Source organism: Anneissia japonica, unplaced genomic scaffold (genome assembly GCF_011630105.1).
Source record: "Anneissia japonica isolate Jap-2015-1 unplaced genomic scaffold, ASM1163010v1 scaffold287980_len571666_cov165, whole genome shotgun sequence".
Classification (NCBI taxonomy): Eukaryota; Metazoa; Echinodermata; class Crinoidea; order Comatulida; family Comatulidae; genus Anneissia; species Anneissia japonica.
This window is the reverse complement of record NW_022720008.1, coordinates 153,616-177,141: the sequence shown is the minus strand read 5'-3', so window position 1 is coordinate 177,141 and position 23,526 is coordinate 153,616. Positions and strand designations below refer to the sequence as shown.

At 32.0% G+C, this 23,526-nt stretch overlaps 1 protein-coding gene across 1 annotated transcript in view; it reads right to left on the bottom strand.

The window, feature by feature from the left end:
• LOC117111164 (extracellular serine/threonine protein kinase FAM20C-like) overlaps positions 1 to 23,526 on the bottom strand; it is a 61,073-nt gene that overhangs the window by 35,683 nt on the left and 1,864 nt on the right. Inside the window, exons 2-3 of the mRNA XM_033254039.1 lie at positions 20,240 to 20,942; positions 1,562 to 1,689 (exon numbers count right to left, since the gene is read on the bottom strand). Of these exons, the coding sequence (XP_033109930.1) occupies positions 1,562 to 1,689; positions 20,240 to 20,754 (643 nt within the window). The 5' untranslated portion in view covers positions 20,755 to 20,942. The remainder of the gene's footprint in view (positions 1 to 1,561; positions 1,690 to 20,239; positions 20,943 to 23,526) is intronic.

The window sequence follows — 23,526 nt, the reverse complement described above, 5'->3', positions numbered from 1 at the left end:
AATCAGTCCACTCTGATTATTGCTATTAGATATTATATTATTTTATTCTTCTACTTTTAATGCTTCAAACAATGCTACTCTATTAGAAATTTGCAATTCACAAATCCTTTATAAGGTCATTAATTATTTCTTTCATTGTAAATATTAAACATTGCCTGCAGTGGATTTTGATGTTTTACAAAATGTGTTTATTGATTGAACGAAAATAACGTTTTTAACAATAGAATAAGATTTGAATTGAAAATGATTTTTCCTTTATACAACACGAAATATGAAAACTTTACTGTTATAATAAAAAAATTGAACATACTTTGACATGATACATTTCCATTACTGTAGAAAATAATAGAATTAACAATTTAGTATAATTAAACAAAATATGAAAAAATAAAAAACTTTGGCCTTTTATAAAATACAATCTATTGAAGATAAAATACGGTAATTGCCAAATATTTTACTTAAAATATATTAACGAGTTGTTAAAAACTGAAAAGTGAGTATTGAGATTAATAGGAATTATAACACAGCTAAGATTACATAAATCACATAATGACATTGGTGGCATTGAAGGAAAGAACCTAGATGAACCGACATATGCCAACATTTCTTTATTGGATATCCCTACAAAAATAATAGAATGGTCCATCCAGGTGCATCATAAATACCCTAAACATGGAGGTTGTCTACAGTATCCTTCTCATTTCCCCTTTCCTTTTTGATACTTTGTAGTATTAATTAAGTTTTTTAAACTAATTTCCTCCCTAATTAACATACACATCAATTTTACCATTTTTGTATAAACTACTGTATTATCACATTTGCTGCTAATCAACTTAAGGATTTTTAATTAGAAAAGTCAATCAGCAAAACTGCATTATCTGATTTAAAGGGTATAAAGTATGTCTCACTTTCAATGAAAAATCCAATTTTTCCTCAATCAAATGTTCAAGTGGTTTTCCATATTTCACCAGATCCTTCATGTTTGACCTTCCTATCTATCCTACAACTAATGGAATACATATGACTTTCTACACATGTTTGTCTTTAGGTTCTGGTTTAATATTTCTCTATGCTGTATACCCAGTAGTGCTAGAAAGGAAAAACTTTATCAACAGTTAGATCTACAGTGTCTCATATGTAAAATAATAAGCAATGGATTAAAAGTTAAAGCTAAAAATGAGTGAGGTATCCTCATTAAGCAGCGACAGATATATAGGACACTCAATCACCGTATAACAGAAGGTCCAAACTATTGGCCTTATTACTCACATTTCACATTAAAATGATATCTTCATGCCCATAAATGGGCAAATCATAGACATGTTACTAAAAACATGATAGTATATACTTTTGTGAATTTTGTATATCCTTTTTTTATAAGTGAATTTTAAATCACTTTTTGATGTGAAACTACTCTTGTAAATTGATGCAATTTATAATTTTATACTGCTACTATGTCAATAACTTTTTGAATAACTAGAAATAAAAAAATGAATGAATGAATAAAAAGGTAAACAATATAATAGGTACAGTATATAAGGGATTTGGGGCATGTTCTTACCGACTTCAAAGATTGGATGTTTCTTTAGATACACAAGTAGTTGATCAATCCGAGAGTTATTGAAGGAATACAGTTCGTAGCGATTGATGCTGTGTTGAAACTCCTCCCACACTCGCATTCGATAACGTCTGTAAAAAAGTGAATACAAAACAATATTGACGAAATTTGAATGATTAATTCTGTGCTGAAACGGAAAAATGACATTTGCAAAAAAAAAAAAAAAAACACATCAACTTTGAAAAGTTTTTAAAAATAGGTCTAAATAGCTACTGTACCTTGGCCTTTAACTAAATTATATAATTTTTAAAATTAGCCATCTATTTTGTTTCTATTAATTATTCATTGTCCTTGTAATTATGTGTTATTTAAACTGATTAAATAAAGATATTTGTATTAGGTGGACAGGAACTGCTTTTAAAGGAAGTAGAGGTAATTATAATAAGTGTAAAATAATAGAGCGATATAAAAGAATGAAACAAAATAATAAAATAAATTATTTTCATTTCATTTAATGTGCCATAAAAATATATAAAAATATAGTTGTGGCAGGCGATTGCCCAGAAGTAGAAGGTTGATTTACTATCGAGGGGTTCTCCTCACGACGAGAATAATATAAAATATCATGGAAACAATTATAATTTATATACACAAATTGAAATATAATATAAACACTGAAATAGAGTATTTAAAAAAAGACATGAATACAATCATCAAATAAAACTATTTAAAATACATTTGAAAATTACAATAGACTTAATAAAAAGATAAGTAGATAACAATGAAATAAAATTTAATAATAGATAAAAATTACGATGTAGCCAGGATTTAAAGATAAAAGAAACTCGCGAGAGAGCAATTGAAGCAAATTCCCAAATCCCTTATGTTATTATAATATGTATTGAGTTCCTTCAAGAAATTATTTACTGAATAGTATTTTAAACACTCCCCATACTTCAAATAGTAACTACTGTATGAAATAATGAACAAGACGAACATGACAAATAAAGAATTTAATATGCCATTTAGGTTTTATGAAATATCTTTGGAAATGAATGAGAGAAACTGAAATTACAAGTTGAAATTTTGCAGTTTAATTTAAACACAGGATTCGGATTCAGATTTCTGAATAGGAAAAAATGGACCATACCAACAAACCACAGTTCTGCTTACAATTCATGCATCCATGGAACAACCAAATACTGTAATTACTAATCAAAGTAAAATCCCTTTATGTTAACAAATGAAATTGTTTATATTTAATGTGAGCAGCAGCACCACTGTAAATTTAAATTTAATTACATCCGGTCATCTAATTAATCAGATGCAAATACCTAATCGCATTATCAATTTAAGCAGACTTGTATTACCAATTTATATGCACATCAAGTCAATACATAAACTACGCGGATTTCGTAAAATTAAATGAGATAAATGCCATGTTATCAACAGTATAAAACTGAAATCCTGTTAAGGTAAAAATTGATTGGTTCTCTCCTTTAGGCTTAAAAAAAAATGTTATGTTGGCATAACCTGACAGACCCTAAAAAAAAATTAGCCAACAATAGACATTTTTATTTAAATTTCACGATAAAATGCATAGCATTTTATGCATAGCATTTTCTATGTTAAATGTCAAAAATCTCGAGTGAATTTACATTCGTTTTCTAAAGAAATACATATTTTGTCCTACAGTATTTTTTTCAACCAGATGCTGGATAGGCATGTATTGTATTGTAAGAATAAAATAATTGCATACTTTACACATACAAAAACCTTTTTTTTAATGTCTGGAAAGTGCTTTTCGGTCGAGTTTCTGTGGTTAGTTTGGACATTATTTATAACAAATCATCTTTTAGTAATTAGCCGTGTTCAGGAAGCCGGATTTTTTGCTTTACTTTTTGATAATTTTCCCTGTGATATCGACATTACGTGCCAGAATAGAAAGCTCCTGACCGGTAAATAAAGTATAAAAAAACATCTCATGGTTTCTCGTGGGTGTTAGATTAGACAACAACTGTATATAATTTACTTATTTGTTTTAGATCTGAAATTCCGTCACTGTAAACACTGACATCAACGAAACCTGATATGATATTTATTAGATTTCATTTTAAAATCGATATGGAACAATAATTATATTGATATGCTGATACTAAACTAAAAACATGTACTATTCCAAGCTGACGTTATTGTAAATTTCAGATGAAAATTTTCAAATTAATTTTTATTAACTGCATGTAAGTCATTCATTGTATTTTTTTTTTTATACTAAGAGAGTTTGGAAAAAAAATTAAACATGTTCAATCCTTGTAGTAGGTTAAGATCTGTATCTCAAAAGAGAAGAAAAAGATCTGTATTGCTGAGCATTATGCAAGTTTTTTTCGTTTCATTTTGTCAATCAATCAATCAATCAATCATATTTTATTGTCATTGTTCAGGAGAACATAGAAATTTGTTTTGCTCTGTGGTAAAAACACATTCCAAAAGGCAGAACAAACACAAACAAAGAAACAAATTGCAAAAGTATGAAACATTTACCTACAATTTAGAGCCCTAATTGCTCTAGGAAAGAAACTATTCCTGAATCTAGCCTTAGTGGCTTTCAATGAACGAAAACGTCGACCACTGCGCATCAATTGGAATACGTTTGAGGCAGGATGAGTTTGGTCGCCCATAATAGCCTCTGCCTTTTTAAGAAGCCGATCATGGAAAATGGTTTCCAGAGGCATTTGTTCCAAACCAATGATATGCGTTGCAGTCCTGACGATTCTGTTAAGGGCATACTTTCAGTTTTAATTGATTTTTGGTTGGAGACAGCAGAAAGCTCTTTGAAATTTTTTTGTTTCCAAGGGCTATCTGCTCTATCATCTCAGTGATATTTAATTGTATTTAGTTAAGAACTCGTGTGTGTATTTATGTATACATATTCATATTTTTCCTATTTTACGTAATTGTTTAGTTAAGTTTCTACCATTTTATTTACAAATGCACCAATTGTCATTAAGTGCCACAGATCTAAAGGTGTAAGATCATATAAATAAATAAATAAATATAATATAAATAATAATAATTTTTATTATAAAGCGAATTTGATTATAAAAATGAATGAGTTTATCTTTTACAGTAGTTCTATTATTTATCACCAATCTTACTTACCACCAATACTACAATGACATTAAGCTACTGTAAAGTTCACCCAATTGATTTTTACAAGCTCATATGTAAGACGCCCACAGGAGGTTGGATGTTGAAAACGAAAATAATATAGCGGTTTAGAGTTCTCAGTTATTGAAGAACTGTGAACATGAGTAATTAAAACAACTGTCGGCAAAAATTGAAAAATCTGGCGCAAGAATCAATTATCACTTATACGACGCCATATCAGAATTAATCAGTTTCTGAATTCCTAGAGGAAAACTGGATCTGCAATGGGACATGAATATTTAAAATCGCAAGCACGGTCGTACAGTATCTTTACATTTCTTGATTTATTATTACTTTATTTATTATTTTTCTCACTAGTTTAGGAAAATATAAAACAAGTTTGCAGTGTGAAAAATTTGACCAAGATATTGATGTGTAACTTATTTACTGACTTTTACTATACAAAATAAATTTTCTTTACCTTATAAAAGAAAACATGTTTTGTCACATATTTTAAAAGTAAGCTATTAAAAAGCTTACTTAAAGAAAATAAGTAATATAAAATATTTGTCAAGTACCAAATTCTGGGTGCTCAAAAAGCTCCAACACTAAATATAGTTCTAGTAGCATAAGAAATCTTGATCAAGAATTGAAAGTTTGCCAAACTGAAAAGGAGGTGACAAGAAGAAAGGAGGTCAGAAGCCATTTATTTTCCCACTATATATATTTAAAAGAGAGGAGAGAGAAAACATGTTTGTTCCTATGAACCTCCTCCCTCAAAAGACTACACAAAAAAATGACAATCTTTGTTATTTTCAGATCATCATTCTCTCTAGCACTGTTCCCCAATGAATATCATGAAAAAATGAATACTGTAAATCACTGAATGAGCACCACTCTCGAACAAGCCGTGCACCCACCAAACATGATGAAGACACAAGCAACTTAAGGCCTTAATTTATTTTATCACTTTTCTTTAAAATTGTTCTAATATACTGTATGATATTAGTAATTTATCATTGTTAATAATATTTTATGAATTACCGTGTATCACAAAACTTTTGTATTTCTAAAGACTATAAGTTTTCTTGTACCTTGTTTACTTGCCGCTTCTTTCAAATTTATGGTTTACCGTAAATCCTCGAATTTTAAGCGCAGCTACGCTTATAACATTTTTGGAGGCTTCAGTGCGGTGCTTACTTGAGAGCGGTGCTTATTCAAAAAATATTGGTGTTGTGCTTTCCATGCCTGTTACCTATCTCATGTATTCCCATACTTTGGTAGGCCTATCATAGGCCCTACATCATCGTAAATAAATGTTTATAAAGATCATTGCTCCATATGTACCTTTTTTTTTTACAGTTTAGTCAAATCAATCAATCAATAGATTAATCAATCAACAATCGATCATTTAATAAGTACAGACATTTTATTTAGCTTATAGGCTTTTTAATAAATTAATCATTGTACCTTTTTATGAGATGCTGAATTCCTTTATACACTTGTGCATTTAATCTGTTCTTCCATGCATTGCGAGATTATTGCGGAGATTTCTGCGAAGCCTTTGGGAGGTTTAGAAACCTCCAAGAGCATCAGTCTCATTATTTTCTTCTCATATTTCATTTCATAGATTTGATTTTGTGGCACTAGAGGGTATGCCAATCTGCAAGGCTGTTAGGCATGAACAGACTATAAATGGCTGTTTTATGAAATAATTTCCCCTGGTTCAAATCCCAGGCGCACTAATTGACTACTGATTGAGCCCAGCTATGTAATACAGTAAGGGGTATATTTACACATTTTATATACCACCTATTCCCAGAGCATTCTAAAAGGTATGGTTTGAATCTGAGCTGAGCTAATTCATTATTACATAATTCTTAAAGGTGTTAACTTTCCTCTAAAAGGAACACTAAGTTTAAATTGATGACCCTAGACTAGGGGTCATGAGTGCTGTCAATATAAAAGTATAGGAAAAGTAAATGTAACTGCTTCAAAACGTCCCATTGATAATGTGAGATTGAGAAGTAAATGTTAATGAAAGGCAGTATATTGTTTAAAATAGCTTTTTACGTTTTAAATTTTTTTCTGTAGGTATTTTTTTAAACCTTGTGAACAGTGAACTTTATTTCTTAGATCATCCCCCTTTTTTGGAAAGAAAAAAAAAGAAATTATTGATTGCTCAAAACACCTTAGAGGGTGTCTAGAAAACAAAAATTTTATCAAATCATGACCATATATAGGCACATCATGACTATATATGGGCATACAACTTTTTTTTTTTTGATAATCTGGACAGAGCTAAATACATGTTTTGATGAGAAACCGGACACTGAATGCTTAATAACTGCACTTAATATCACCTTCCATATTTGGACTCAAAATACAATCTACGATAATTAAAATTGATCTTGAAGGTAATTTGTGAAATCCACACGCACACTCTGCAGCTTTTTCTGAAGTGGTTTGAAATTGTCTAATATTTCAGAGAAAGTGTGGGAGGGTTTTTATTCCTTATTAAAAAAAATTAACTGTACTAAAGTGTTTTTTTTTTTTTATTCAGCAGTGGTTTTTTTTTTATTCAACTTTAGTAGTGGCAAGGATACTGTATGCAAGCAGTGAGAATCACTTTAATATTAGTTGCAATTCCTTCACAAGACAAACATACACAAAGATGCTTAAATAAGTGTCATTCTGAGGCTAAAGGATTGACATTGGCATTGTATGGTCATGAAAAAAAATCCTGTTACCAGGACTGGAATTGAACAGGACCCTGGGATTGTAAGACAAGCATCTTCACCACCAAGCTACTGTATTCAAATCCACTTGAAGTACATAATAAAAATTACAATTATTCTCCTCAAGATGATTGAAGCAACTCAATACAAAAAGCTGGGATATTCTCAACTAACTACAACAGTTCTCTTCAGAACTATCTACGTGGTGTACCGCAAGCATTAATATACATTGTTACTTCGCCATGCAAACCTTCAAACAGAAATTACAATATTAAACTGAAGTAGAATTTGGAATCTCTAGACAGCTTATGGCAACTCAGACAGTGAGTAAAAAAAGCACATCCGGTTATATTTTTCATATATGTACATAATCTAATCATGTATAACAAGAGACATTTCAAGTGAATGTCATCGCACTTCTGTGAAGAGAGGCCTCTGTCAAGGAGTAATATTAACAAGACTATTGTATGTGGAATATAAACTGAATCATGTGCATTAAAAAATGCCTTTACTTTATCTTAGTTTACATGGTTGCTAAAGGTATGGTAAAAATCCAACTAGCATCACAATTTTGTTTAAAAATTGCTCGCTGTGAGCCTGCTTTCCTGATGATACAAAAGCGACATATTATCAAACTCACTGAGCACAGTCCATAATTGAGCAACTCACCAAAAAAGAAAAATATGCCAAATTTATACAGAACAATTAATGGCAATCTTCTATCACACTCCTCAAAGAGACATTACAGGTATATTGTATACCTGTTACTCTACAATAGCCAAAACTGTACACAACAATGCATAGCTTTCATATGATGAGAAAGAATGGTATATCACAGACAATAGGGTCTGAGTATAATTAATTTAATTTTTTCCTGATACAACGTAACATTTTACCTCACCAAAGTATTTTGATTTGATTAAGTTTTTAAGTAATTATCTCATCATTTGAAATTAGTTACATGTTAAAAGCTTTGCTTCCAATGTAATTGTGACTGTGAAATAAATTAAAATCAAATATTCCATTAGTTACGTAACTAATTGTTTGACAATGGTCTTAAATTGCGGGAGAACGGTGCGATGATGTGCGGTTCTTCTGCTATAGTCCTTTCATTTTGGTTCCTTTCCTTAGTTCGTTAGCATAGAATCTTTAGTTGGATTTTCTTATCCTTTTTTATTATTTTATATTAGCGCATTGAGACTTCGTTGTAATGCGCTATATTAAATCCCACTACATTACATTACATTAAAAATTACAGATTTATGAATAGAAATATTTTGTGTAAAGTTTTAGTTATGTCATAAGACTTGTGAAATCGTTCACTATTTCTGCACTAACGTATGCCGTGTCGTGAATGAATGAATGAACAGTGAGGTCACACTGGTGGCAGCACTTTCTTGGATAATACAATTTATCATACATTTAGGAAACAGAAGATAAGATACGGTACCGCATCCCTAGCCACAGCGTTAAAAAAATCCTAAAGGAATGTTATGAAAACACGTAAGGAAATGTTTAAATATGTGCATTAAAAAACAAAACTTCAAATATTATAATTTTTTTTAAACATGAATATTAATCAATTAACATACATTAAAAAGTCGTGTTATGTTTTGAAATTAATCTTTTTAGCTATGTTTTCACACCCGATTGAATTACAATTTTGTCTGTACCCAATGGTTCCAAGTTGAAGGAAACCACTTCCGTAGGATCTGGTTAATGAGCGTCCTTTAAAACACATCTAACTTTACTTTGCTGCACACTCGTCACAATGGTGAAACCCAGGTAAATACGGTAATACCAACTCCCTGATAATGCTGTACTAGTAATAGCATGTACAGTGTAATTATTATAATGAATTTGCAGGAGATTGTTTGCTTTCAGGAGATTTTACTTGAATGCAAGAGGCCATCTCGATTTCTGGGAGACTCCCAAATTTCTGGGAGACTCTATAGGAACTCCTAGTATACTGTACAAGAAGTGTTTGCCATATTTATAAAAAATGTGCCATATATAATTAATTAATTAAAGGTAAAATAGTAGAACAATCGATAACTTGTAGCTAAATTGTTTATTAACTGATTAATTGATCTAAGGTCATGGAGTGAATGACACCCCTTGTTAGATGGACAGCTCATTTAATTTAAACGAACGCTGTGTGCAATCCACAAAAATCAGGAGAGAAGCACACTTAACACCATATGGACAATCTCCTGAGAGGTTATCAACAACTTTAACCCCTTGATATGAAGAGCATGTTTATTGGCAAATGATAATCACAGTACATTACCCGACATATGGTTGTCATTGATCTTGTATCTCGCAGGTTTTAAACAACCAAATTCAAAAATTACCATAAGGAATTCTTTTTAAATTTTGAGAAGAGGAAATTTTCAATGGTTGAACTTAGGCCAAGAAAAAAAGAAAGTAATTTATCATCTAAATATTTTGAAAAAAGAAGAATGAGGGTAATCTTTTTTTTTAATCCGAGACGGCAAGTCCAAGATGGTTGATGCGAAACAGCTACTACTTTCCTCACTTACCAAATAGACATGTTGAAAGCAAAAAAAAAGCACTAGACATGATTCATACCAAATGTATCCTGAATCACGAATGATCGAAAGAGGAATTTTACTGATTTCATTTCTTAAAATAAAGGAAATAAGAAAAAAAAACCAAATTGGTGAGGAAGAGAAAATGGTTGCATGAGGGACCAAGAAACTAGTAATTTTTTTATTTGGCCTTGAATATGAATGTAAAGATTTATCTTGGAAAAAATAAATGTTGAAATATGGATTCTGCAAATAATTAGGATGATAAATATGAAATATAAAATACTTTGCAATCTTAATCAAACTACAAACTAAAGTTGAACAAAGGTAATCAATAATGTCATCGAGAACAAGAAGTGGAAATTTCACCAAAATTCAGATTCAAATTAGTTTTATCAAAAAAACTTATGGAGCCCCAATGACTGGTCCCCAAAATTCCCCAATGAGGGGTCCAAGGTCCCAAACCAGGGTTAAAAGTCTCCAACGAGATGTACAAATTTCCCACCAGGGGTCCAAATTCTCTTTAGTCCTCACAAATAAATTTTAAGATTATGGCATTTCTTAAAATTCTTGGAATTGGCACTCGCATTGTAAAAATGCTTTTTTTTAATAAGGCTGTTTCCTGATGAAATAATTGGCATCTTCAAGGATGAGGAGTCAATAGTTCCCTGATGGAAGGACCTCTGACCCTTTCTTTCAATGCAATAACAAAATTTAAGGAGCTCATCATAAAACCCATTGAACATTCTTTGTACCATGCACTACACTATTTTTTTGGCAACCAACCTCATTTTGACAGTTGTCCAATAACTCATTTTGTTGTAGCAAGTCACAAAATGAACCTCATGGTACCAAACGTACCAAACGTGCAAAATGAATGATAGTTTCAAGTAGATCACATCATAAACTATATTTTAGACTACACATAACAGTTTATAGTGTAGGTTTAAGGATACCAGAATCCATGATTTAGTATTCCGCTCGCTCGCTCGGCCAACAATGACAATGTGTTTTAAAAATTCCAAGACAATCTCAACAAAAACAATTTTTATATTTCATCGATGTGGTATACAGTACATTCAACATAAATTTTTAAATATCTGAAAACATAATTTGAAAAAAAAAATTTGCCTCAAAGATAAACAACTGATAAGTTTCTAGTTTTCATAAACAAAAAAAAAAACAAAAAACACCTTCACACCGTATATGTTGCATTTCACTGATTTATGATAATACAACTACTGTATAACTAAAAAAATTGTATAAAATAATAAGTTTTGGGGGAAATATGATATAAAAAGACATACTGTACAGTACATCAAACAGTCGCCTTCCAATTTTTATAGAATTTAAGTACTGTAGGTGTACTACATAAGTGGAACATGAAGCCAACACCTGCTTGTGTTTGTGGGGGCACAGTAACCAGACAACCAAACACATTGTGGAAGAGTGCACAAGGAGAAAACTCAATGGTGGAATTGCCTGCCAAGCAGAATGTGACCTTGTAGCGAGACAGTGGTTATTGGACCTGGATGTTGATGTGTGATTTGCAATGCATACGCGAGAAGAAGAAGTAACATCCTATAATAGCATGCTAATAATAATAATATTTATTTGGCAAAGTAAGAGTACAATCTTGCCAGGAGCAAGGAATAGGCACGAGCCAAAACAGTAGAAACTGCCCTTGCTCCATCATCAAAATATACAGTAAACAATATCAAAACATACTATAAACAAAAATTCAGACTTTACGGGTTCTGACTGTGTTGTACTGTAGATTCTTCATGAATACCCTAATTTAAGCTTCTCACAGTACCAGAAGCAGCTATAAAAGCATTACAATGTATATTTTTTCAAATTATTTTTTTAAAACTTGGCATACACAAAATATTTGATCAGACTTTATCCGACAATATATGACATCACATCATGACACTATATAGGTACATTAACTACTGTATGGGCAGACAACAGTTTTTTTCAAAGAAAGTTTGACAGTGTGGATAGGGCTTAAAACAAAATTTGATCAGATTAGTTTGACATTAAACGTTGCTCTGTTAAACTGACATTTAAATTTATGTTTTCCCTGCTAAATATTTTACCAACAATTTTTCCCATTAATTATACTCACAAATTATACTTCAATGGCGTGTAATTATAAATTAATATCTGATTTCCAAAATATACAGCATAGAATTCTAAAAAGAAATGTAATTTTAATTTCTGTCATTTAGTTTGATAGTACAGTACATCTATAGAGGTTGATATCCACATAATCGTTAGCTATAATTCTCAATCTCATTTTCAAACTTTGAAATATCTTTCCGGAGTATAATGGTTATGGCGCCATTTGTCACACAGCCTGCTAGGATTCATTTCAGGGTATAATAATCATAATAAAAATAGCAATTGATATTGAACTCATCTAGTTACAAGCTTTTTGTAATATTTTTTATGATTAGCTCGTGTTTAAAATTCAATGATTAATTCGTCGTTCCGATTTCATTTTATACTACAGTTTAGAATTTCTCGATGCAAAAAATAGTGGAATTTATCCTAATATCAGTAGTATGTTATACTAGGTGGCCATACACAACATAATGTCAAATCTTGTATAAAGAAGGAAAGACAGAAGACGACACAAAAGAAATAGAATCACCACTGAGTGACGGAAACAACAGGCGGGAAAATGAAAGACCAAAGAAGATGGCAAGAATCCAACTTCCTCGCATGCACTGATGAATTATGTGACGTCAAGGTCTTACAGTCATCAAAAAGTCAAAGCTTCACTATGCTTTTAAACAATATCTACTGCACTGACCTTTGTACTTTTTCTACCCCAATCTATCACCCTATCTAATGCATTCAATATCAAGGGTGGTAATGTGCCTGACCTACGTTTTCTCATAATGGTACAGATCAACATGTGGAATTAAAAATTGTGGCACTAAAGTTTGCAGAAATGGAAATTAACGAAAATAAATCATGCAACGCACTTTTTACATTGGAAGGCATAAATTCATTCCCATGTGACCTACAGTATAACTCAACCAATGAAATGGCAAGATTGTAATTAGGTGAACTTGTATATAGATTGCCTACAAGTTGGCTGTGTTTACAAAAAATACAGTATATACTTGGAAAATGTCATTGAAGTATCTTTTTAAATTATCGATTTGTTTCTTATTATAGGTTGTTGATATATTCTGGCTCAGGAAAAAGATATTTATTGACTCTCTTAATATTATTGTATGTTCTTAATATTGTTGTATTAATAACTGTTTGAGTCGTTATTGCAGACGCTCTACAGTTGATCTGTAAGAGACAATTACCAATTGCATTTACGAAAATGGCAATAGCTGTTAAGTGACGGCTACTACAGTATATTTGCAACTATGAGAAATTGGTATGTACAACAATGGTTTTCATAGTTATGCCAAATTTGCAGCAAAGGGAAGGGGGAGAAATTATATGTATTTTCTACATATTATTAGACAATAAAATCGATTAAATAAGGCTATGAAACCTTTTAATCGAAGCTCAACCACGCCCACTTTGCTTTCATCTGGGAAATCTGATCCCTCGTCAGGGACCTCGGCTCCCCCGTCGGGCAAATCCTGGCGCCACCCCTGGTACCAGTACACCGGTGTAACCCCCTGCTCAAGATGTACTGGGTTCTAAAGTGTACACGAGCCAAATGCGTACACTGGGCCTACGGTTTAAAGTTCTTATCCGAGAATACTTGTTCTACCACCGGAACCATTGGCGAGTGAGCTGTTTGAACCAGAGCCGATATCATATAGCTGAAGGTTCCAGTACCCATGATTTAACTGCTTGGCCAATCAACTCACTCAATCAACATCAATCACTCACTGTGTATTTTCAACCAATAAGAGGCACGAGTCACTTGATGATGGACGAAAATAAATTTAAAAAAAGAAACTATGTTATTTTATAATCTTTAAAATTAAATTCTGTGCATGTAACTGTATTTGTATAATTTTCTATCTAATACAGTTTAATAGACCTGTCTGGATCAAACTTAACAATTGACCAATCAGAACATGGCAAGAAACATGTGCACACAGAACGTGTCTTCATATGTTTATTTTTGCTGTCGTTTGCTGTGGTTTAGTGGGAATGTACACTGTCTAATTTTAGATATTGTTTGGTTTGTACACCTCGAGTTATAGGCTCAAAATTCCATGTCCACTGTGTTTATATTCAATATATGGATTAATATTACAAATAATCTTTTAATAAACTGTTAACATTATACAGTAGGACACTTAGCAAGAATAGAGTAGCCTGATTATAGTCAAGGATTTCATGTCTTCTGCATTATATTCAATGTGTGAAACATGACAATACACTGTCTATTTTCTTGTGTTGTAATAAAAAATAAAATTAAATAAATTAATTTTTCTTTTTTTTTTTAATTCGAAATATTTAAAACTGCAAATTTTAGCTAGGCCCTGGGAATACGTAGCAGCCATAGTGGAGTGGCTGTACCGACATAAAATGAATTTACATTGTCACCTTATCCCGTTTAACTCCCATTCAAGGGTTATTCAAGGAGCAGAGCGATTAGACTCCAATTAAAACTAGACACTGGCCGGGTTTCAACCAGGGTCTTCAGCGCAAGAAGCAGGAACCTAACCTCTCGGCCAAATGCTCAGTCAATTAACACAATTTGTCCGCTTGGACTCACAACCTTGAGGTCAGGGGTTCGAAACTCTTGTTGTATGCAAGTTGCTAATGTCCTTGGGCAAGGCACTTTATCTACGTTTGTCTCCCTTCTCTACCCCGGAGTATAAATGAGTACCTGGTAGGCGATGTTGTAGCATTGAATGTACTAGTTTCGTGCGCTAAGCAAGTAGCGCATAACTAGGTATACTGTACTCCCCAGGGAGCAGAGAAGGCTGCACTTTGTGTGCTGGTTTTCCATTGCATGTTATCCAGGGACCAAGGGTCAAAACGCTCAGCGCCTTGATCATATAATTTGGAATTGGTGCTATTCAAACATTATTATTATCATTAATATGAACAAATGCAAGTCAAGTTGTTAGTGGGGATTGTACTACATGATGCATATACTGTATGTAGTAAACGAATGCCTGTCTTGTACAAATCAAGCAAAGAAAATCTTAACTGAGACAACAACACACACCCACACCCACTTTAAACAAATATAATGTTTGTAAAAGTCCCAACAGGTTACAATATACAGGAACAGCCCAGCAAAACACAAAATGTTAATAGAACATTCACAAATGTTGTTTACACAATTTTGCAGCAAAGTAACATTACTTAGTTGGAAATTATATGTTATAAATACATTTTATGTACACTATATACGAAAAATGTCTTGCATACCAAATTGCAATAATAATAATATAAAAAATTGTTAACTGTTTGATAGTCAATTATAATTATATATTTTGTACTTTTACTTAGCGTAGGTATAAAAAGGATATTGTCAGTGATGACCTAATAAAATTCAATCTCAAATGCTTACTTCTTTAAGTACTTTTAGATAAATTGCAAATTAGAATAAGAAAAATAATTCCATGGTGATTAATGAGTGCATAAATAATGACAAATTTCCTTCCATTTTTAGCTTGGTAATGATGTCAACTTTTATGATGGTTTTAGTGTATGTTTTATGTACTGTAATGTATCAGCTATTCCTGATGTATTTTAGCTTTTATATCTTGCAATTTTTTAGTTTTTATCATATTTTATGTTTAGAATTGTATTTTGTCATTGAATAAGTTTTTGTCGATAAAGTGACTATACAGTACTTTACTATATTAGTAGGAAGTCTAACAATCAATTTTAAGCATCTCTGTAGTAAAAAGGCTGGTAAATGTGATATGTGTACAATTGAGAGTAAATGACTTTAATTAGATCCGTTGTAGTAAGCTACAGTTATGTTATCAAATTTTTAAGAGTTTTTTTTAAGATTTAACGATGCAGGCCTACTGTGTCTTTAAGTTTGAAGGAACCTTGTTGTTAAGGTCCTGGGCCAGATTTATCAATCTAGAAATCAGCTTAAATTCGTCTTAAGTCCATTTTTTTGCTTAAGTCCAATTTATCCATATTGCTTAGCTTAAAAATTGCTTAAAATTAGAAAGTTGATTGTACATTGGCGCTATCTAAGACAATTTTTAAGCCAAGATTTTGCTAAATTTGGGTAATAAATCAGCTTAAGATATTTATTGGAGACATCTTAACATTTTTGACTTAAGGCATTTGCTAAGCTGAGATTGATAAATCCCCGGGCCTGGACTACCACATGTGTCACACTGGCAAAACAATTCGAATCCAACATTAACAATGTTGAAACTATTTTTGATCCTTTTGAATGTGCAATTAAATGATTTAGTAATAATAATAATAATAATAATAATAATAATAATAATAATAATAATAATAATATATTTATTTTCTGCAAAGTACACAAAACAACAAAAAAAGAAGGGCATGACAAGGAGGAATACTGTTCCTGTACAAATGTATGTCATCCCTGAAATCAAACAGGTATATAATTACAATAATAGAAAAATAAACAAGCTGAGGCATTAATTAATCAAAAAATTGTTCTCAATATGTAACTTGAAAGAACAAAAGCGACGTAGATTTAGAATACTAATTGATAGGGAATTCCACTCTTCAATTACTCTGTGACAGAATGAATTAATAAGTACATTTAATATTTATTCATTTACTAAGGCATTTGATGTAGTATAGCCACGACATCTTACTTTCAAAATTATTTCACTATGGTATTAGGGATGTTCCATATGAATGGTTCAAAAGTTATCTTGAGAATCGTAAACAATTTGTACAGATCGGTGCTTGTAAATCATCGACAAAGGAAATAACATGTGGTGTGCCACAAGGATCTGTGCTTGGACCGCTGTTATTCTTAATATATGTATTAAAATGACCTGACATGTGTTAGTGACACTCTACATGTTGTTTCCTTTGCCGATGATACCACATACTATACTATTCTAATGAAAATATTGATGAATTGTATTGAACATTCCACTGCTAACAAACTTTTAATAAACGCTACTAAATCAAATTACATACTGTTTCATACTCATTGTAAAAATTCTAAACTAAAAGGCATTAACCATAATCTCTTTCTTAATAATACCATTTTAGAACGTAAAACAGAAACCCTTTTTCTTGGTGTTGTAATTCATGAAAATTTAACCTGGTCTACTCATCAAAAACGTATTTCTAGCAAAATTTCAAAATATATTGGGATTATAAATAAGGTACAAAAGTACTTTCCTCAATTCATACTCCTTAATTTATACAACTCTTTCATTCTTCCACACTTACAATATTGTAATATTATTTGGGCAGCAGATTATCCTTCAAATCTTATGAAATTATATAAATTACAGAAACGTGTTGTACGAATTATTTGTGTATCCCCTGCTATGTCCCATAGTGAACCCTTATTTAAGAAACTGAATGTTTTAAATATTTTTGATCTTCATAAAATCCAGGTCTTATCCCTTATGTACCAATATAAAAATCACTCATTACCAATTTCGATTTCAATTATCTATTGCACAGGTAAATACAATTAATGCATAATTTCAGAAAAACAAGAAGACTAGACATTCCTTTTGCAAGACTTACAAAGACTCAATTTTTTTGTTAAATTCTATGGTCCTAAATTATGGAATGAAATTACAGATGAAATCAATAGTTGCAGTAATTTACTTTTATTCAGAAAAACTTAAAAAAAAGAATATCTTTCAAATTATGCAGATATAATTTAAATCACATGTTCTATACCGTTCATTTGACAAAATCCTAAATTAAGAGAAACATAATCTGATACGAGATACAATTTTTGCATGTTGTTTATTTATATATTTATTTAAAAAATGTTATTTTATATATATTACATTCTCTTTTGTTAAGGGATCATTTTGAGACAAGTTTTTGACTTCTAATCTGATTCCTAAATCGTAATTTATAGCTATTAATTGTTTACTTTCACATATTTCAATTTGAATAAATGTTACTGAATAACTTTGTTACATCTTTGGTTTACTATTGCACAGAGTTGAAAAAATCACGCATTACGTTAAATACAAATTCAAAATAATTTTGGGGTATAACCATTAAGGAATCTATTAAAAGGAAACACAATTAAGTCATCACACCTCTGCCTCTGTGAAAGAGAAACCATTACAAAATATGGATTCATATGGAACATAGGAATGGTTTGCCTTCGCTAATAAAAGGCGATTGTCCAATGAAGTATCTTAAATTTTGTTGAACCCTTTCAATCCCATTGATGTTAGAGACCATATAAGGGTTCTATAATGGGAAGACACAATATTCTAAAAAAGGGTGACACGACAGACAATTAAAAAGAGTATTACGGAAAGTTCAGAATGAACATAAAATTAATATTTGAATATTTTTCAGAATATCATATACACATGTACATTGTCTTCAAACAAAATAGCATAAATTACATAAGAATGATATACAGTAAATGCAATTAAACATTCATAATATTTGAATTATGAACTTTTAAATCCTTGTGACAAAGACAAATGTCAAAGAAACAAATTGTCTAAAGTAAATTGAATAGGACATTATAGTAATACTAGAAATGGTTTAATCTACTGCCTTCATGGTTTAATTAATAGTACTTCTGGTATACCAGATTTAATTTGTTATCCAATTCTCCAATGATATCACGGTTTAGTGAAACTAAACAGCAAAAATAATATGATTAATGGCTTTATATATTTTATTAGGATAAATATAGTAGTAGCATATACAGTAGTAGGCTCAACTGAAAGAAAGGTATACAGTATAAATTAAGATGCATGCTGACAATAATTTGGATGAAATTTATTTGTGTATAATATCTCAGAATTGGTTATACTAAGACTAGTCCAGCAATGTAATATTTTTCTACTCTCTATTTTGTTAAAACACGGCCAAGTTGAAAAAAAACCCAACATACTATACATTACTCTATGGTGGTGATCAATTTTTTGCTCCATAAAATATTTCAATCAGAGGCTGATCCAGCCTGTACAGGGTTAATAATGGGGGATGGGAGGGGGTTCCATAATATGCTAGTACAGTAAAATCAAGAGTCTTGCAGCAGATTCCATAGCAGGGGTTCAACCCCCTTTCATCTCCCTTGAAGCTCTATCACTCTTGTTAATTTAAAGTTGTATCTGATCATTTTTCAAATATTTAGCATGGTCATTTCCTGGCACTTACTGTACTCTTCTCTACAAAAATATATAATGGGGAAGGGGGGAGAGGGGAAGGCACCATAAATCCCCTCACGCCCGTTCCTTTAAATCCGTTAATGAACTTGTTTCCTGCCCTACTTGTATGATGAGTTCTAAAAAACCACCTGAAAACTGAAGTCATCAAGTTTGATGTTGATGATATATGAATATGCAACTACTTATAGGTTAATTACACTTGTTCAATATCAATCACACTTCAGCTAACAAATACAAACTAACCTGCTATAGCATTAGTTCTTGACCAAATGCACCACACCTACACCTGTAGATGAACACCATTTGTAATTGCACACAAAAAGACTGAGCTCATACTGGATGTCATATTTTTAGCAATAATCATACGCGTTTTATGGTAGCCCAAGGTGTCGATTTTAACCCAGCAGAAAAAATGGGTGGGGTCAGGGCCGCCAAGAGGTGAAACTGTAACAGGGGCAGGGGTTGGTGTGGGCCCCCAGCTTTGAGCACGAAGCGTGGGAGAGACATTTTTGAAACAACATTTTTTGAGCGGTTCCCTGTCAATCTATAGGGGCCATTATTAGAGGACCCTTGCCATTATTGAAGGTCTATGATAGTAATTATAATTTTTGAAAAGAATATGGGAAAAAAAAGCTACCTGTGCAATTTCTATGGGCCCCTGACTGGTAAGCTTGGGCCTCGGGGATCTTGTCCCCCTGTCCCTACTCTCGGTGGCCCAGGGTGGGGTTGCCTATTCCTGCCCTAATGACAACATAGCTTGTGGATGCAATCACCAGTGGAAAAAAGTGCTTAGTTTCTAAAAAGGAAGGCACTATATACACAAACAAATAAACAAACACTAAATAGAGATGATGAATTATATATTACTATATGAGCAGTCCTGTGGATGAACAGATAAGTCCATTGAACTTGTAACTTTATTAACAAACAAAAAAACAAAACAATCCTTACCCTTTATTTGATTTTCGAGGCTTCAACAGAGTGACAAATCCTTCCTTAGGTGCCAAGTTTTGACTTGGATGATCTCTAAATAAAGCATTGTACTTGCCTACAGTTTTCGGTAATACCGGTGGATCAAAACGAGAAAATTTGTGATAAATATTAAAAAAGTTCCCCTCATCTGGAAAGCCCTGCGGCCTGGATTGGTTCTTTTGACCCGCAACATATATCTTTTGTTCTAGTTTAGCTATATTTAAGGCATTTTCTTTATTTGGTCTTTGAGTACTATTTTTCGTTGACCCTGAACGAGAATCGCTTTTGTCCAATTTTTTACGAACCTGGAAACCAATTTTATTTGGATCGTACACAGTCTGAGGATGAATGTAGTCTTTTTCGAAGCCTTTCCCAAAACGTTTTGACAAATCGGCTTCATGTTCAACATTGTTGATACTCAGATAGCAGAGAGATCCTAACACCATAAACCCAACAAATGTTGCAAATATTGCAAATCGTTGCTTAAGCTTCATGGCTGCTTCAACCGCTAGAATACCTCCAATAGAATTGTTTCCACTCGGGGACACTTCAGTGTCTCAGAAATCTGCCAGTTTTCTCAGCATTCCTTCCCAGTCAAGTCAACAGGCGTACAATTATACGCATCAATGAGTATTCTTACACTTGCACAACGACCAAGAGAGCGTTGCAATCAGAGTAGTGCCTACAGTAGGAAGAACAAAAAGCAAAGAATAGTTAGACTGCAAAGGTCAACCTGCCTTCCTATTTACATGACCCCACAGATTATGTAAATGTTTGGAACAAGATAAAGAAGGCATTGGTATCTATGATACATTGATCTTATAATATTTATGGTATCTCTTTTCAGGGAGTTCCTCTTTTATTAAAAAGTTGCCAGACAATCAAATATCTGCTGCAAAAGACACACTGAAACTCATTCTTTGCATTCTCTCTTCAAAGCGTTACATGTGGCAGGCGCTATCACTCTATCACTACTTGTACAAATAGGTACCGAAACAGCTTTTACCTAGCAAGTATTCTGGCACTTAACGTTAACTAATGTTATTGTACGAGAGAGATATGATAACGTCTGTAGGCATTTTTTTGGTTTAGTTTCATGTGTTTTTTTTTTCTATGCAATGGTGTCTCTAAGCAAAAATAATTTTTACGTATAATTTGTGAAACAAATGACAATAAATGGAAATGTATGAACAAACAAATGAATGAATGAATAAATGGTGGAACCTAGAGTGTGTGTGTTCCCCTTCATGCTGCAACCAAAAACAAATACTATAAAAATATCTAACTTATATACAGATATTTTGAGAAACACTCCCTCTTAAACATTCTGTTGCAATGGTGGATCCAATGGTGTCTGTTTTCTCCTTCACAATGTAGCTTAAAAACAAATAAATATTTGTAATTACACTTATTTAGAGGAACACTCCCCCCAATCACTCATCCTAGGACTATAGGTACTTTATTGGCACCTCACCGTCTTCAAAAGAAGAACACAAAATATTTATGATGTTTCGAAAGGCCTCTTTTTAAAATCTTAATTTCCATATTAAATGTTATGCCTCAACCATGGAATTTAGCCCTGTGGTCCAGTACTACATCAATCAATCAAAGTGTATGGGATGAATGATGATTGCCAATTAACACTTTAGAGAAGTATTCCTACTGTAGTCCTATAGAAAACTAAATAAATGATTGCCCCCTTAGTAAGGCCAACAAAAAAAATTATTGTGTTGGTCACATTTTGGGATAAATCGAAAACTGGGTAGGCTGATAGGAATTTTTTTTTTTTTAAACCAATAATATGTTTATGCCTAAAAAGTAGAAAATACACAAAAATACAACAAAGAATATTTTAAAATCTATATTGAAGAGGAAAACAATTGGATAACACTATTGCCTCGTCTATCGTCCAGCACGATAGCCTATCCAATCCTTTTTACCTCAATAACTTAATATTTTTTGTTGTAGTCAAAAAAAAAAAAAAAAAAAAAAACTAAAATGCCGAACCTCAATTTCGCACGTTTTGGGTCGGTCGGGTGTGCCCAACACAATAATTCTTTTTTATTTGGTCTGATTGACCCTGCATATAAATATCAGGTCTGTGCTTGAAATTGCACAACTTTTTTTATCCTTACGCTGCCCATACTATCAAATGTTGTGACAAATGTGTGTAGATGTGCCCATATATGGGCATGATGAGTTTGATCCTCACTAATACTTAATGTTTTTAATTTTCTTAATATATTTTTTATTTATGTATGTTATGATATGTTAAAAGGCTAAAGGCCTACTTACTGAATATTGTAAAAGCCTTTGTAGATGAAAGATATCATACACCCAAATATGGGCATATCACATTTTTTGTCACATAAAGCTTTGTCCACACTATCAAATTTTATTTGACAAAAACCTGTTGTATGCCTATATATGGTCATTATGTGATGTCATCCTGGCCATATTTAGGCATGTCACATGTTTTTGTCAAATAAAATTTGATAGTCTGGACAAGGCTTAAGATTTGATAGTGTGGACAGAGCTTTAATTAAAATAATTTCATAATCATTGCATTCAAATTCTTCTGACATCTATGTCTAAAACTCGGAGTTAACCTGATTTTTATTTAGTATTTTCCACTCCAATTATATAGAATTATCTTATTTCTAATGTACTATTTACTAAATCAGTTCTATCATTTTATTGGGTGTCCATGGTGATAATGTAATGAGAAATAAATGACCATTATAAAGTCTTTAGTACTAAATTAGACCATGTATTACCTCCATGATTGGATGATTATACTGATTTTGTGCCCTAGTGAATACATTACATTCCCATACAAGCACTGCCCATTATTTCAAACTGGATTCTCTAACTTAAGGGCATATTGATGACCAATGAAGAGGAAGATATTAGAGCCACACATATGTACTGTAGTAATAATCGGTGCATGGTCGACAGAATATTGCAATGCAAATATATAAATATATAAATACTGTAATTCTTTTGAATAAATATATATTGAAAGTCTATGATTTATGGTAAGGTATTGGGAGCAACTAAAAAATTTGATAGATAGTGAATGCTGTAGAGTAACAGAAATTGCATTATGGTGGTAGTTAGCAAAACAAAAATTGAATCAGCACTCTGTGTGTATCCAGTTTTAATATTTTTTATTTCAAATTGTGTTTTTGCATTCTTACAACATTATGGACGCATATACTGTATACTGTAGTGAAGGAAAGTTTTTTCAAATGATTTAGAGTAGG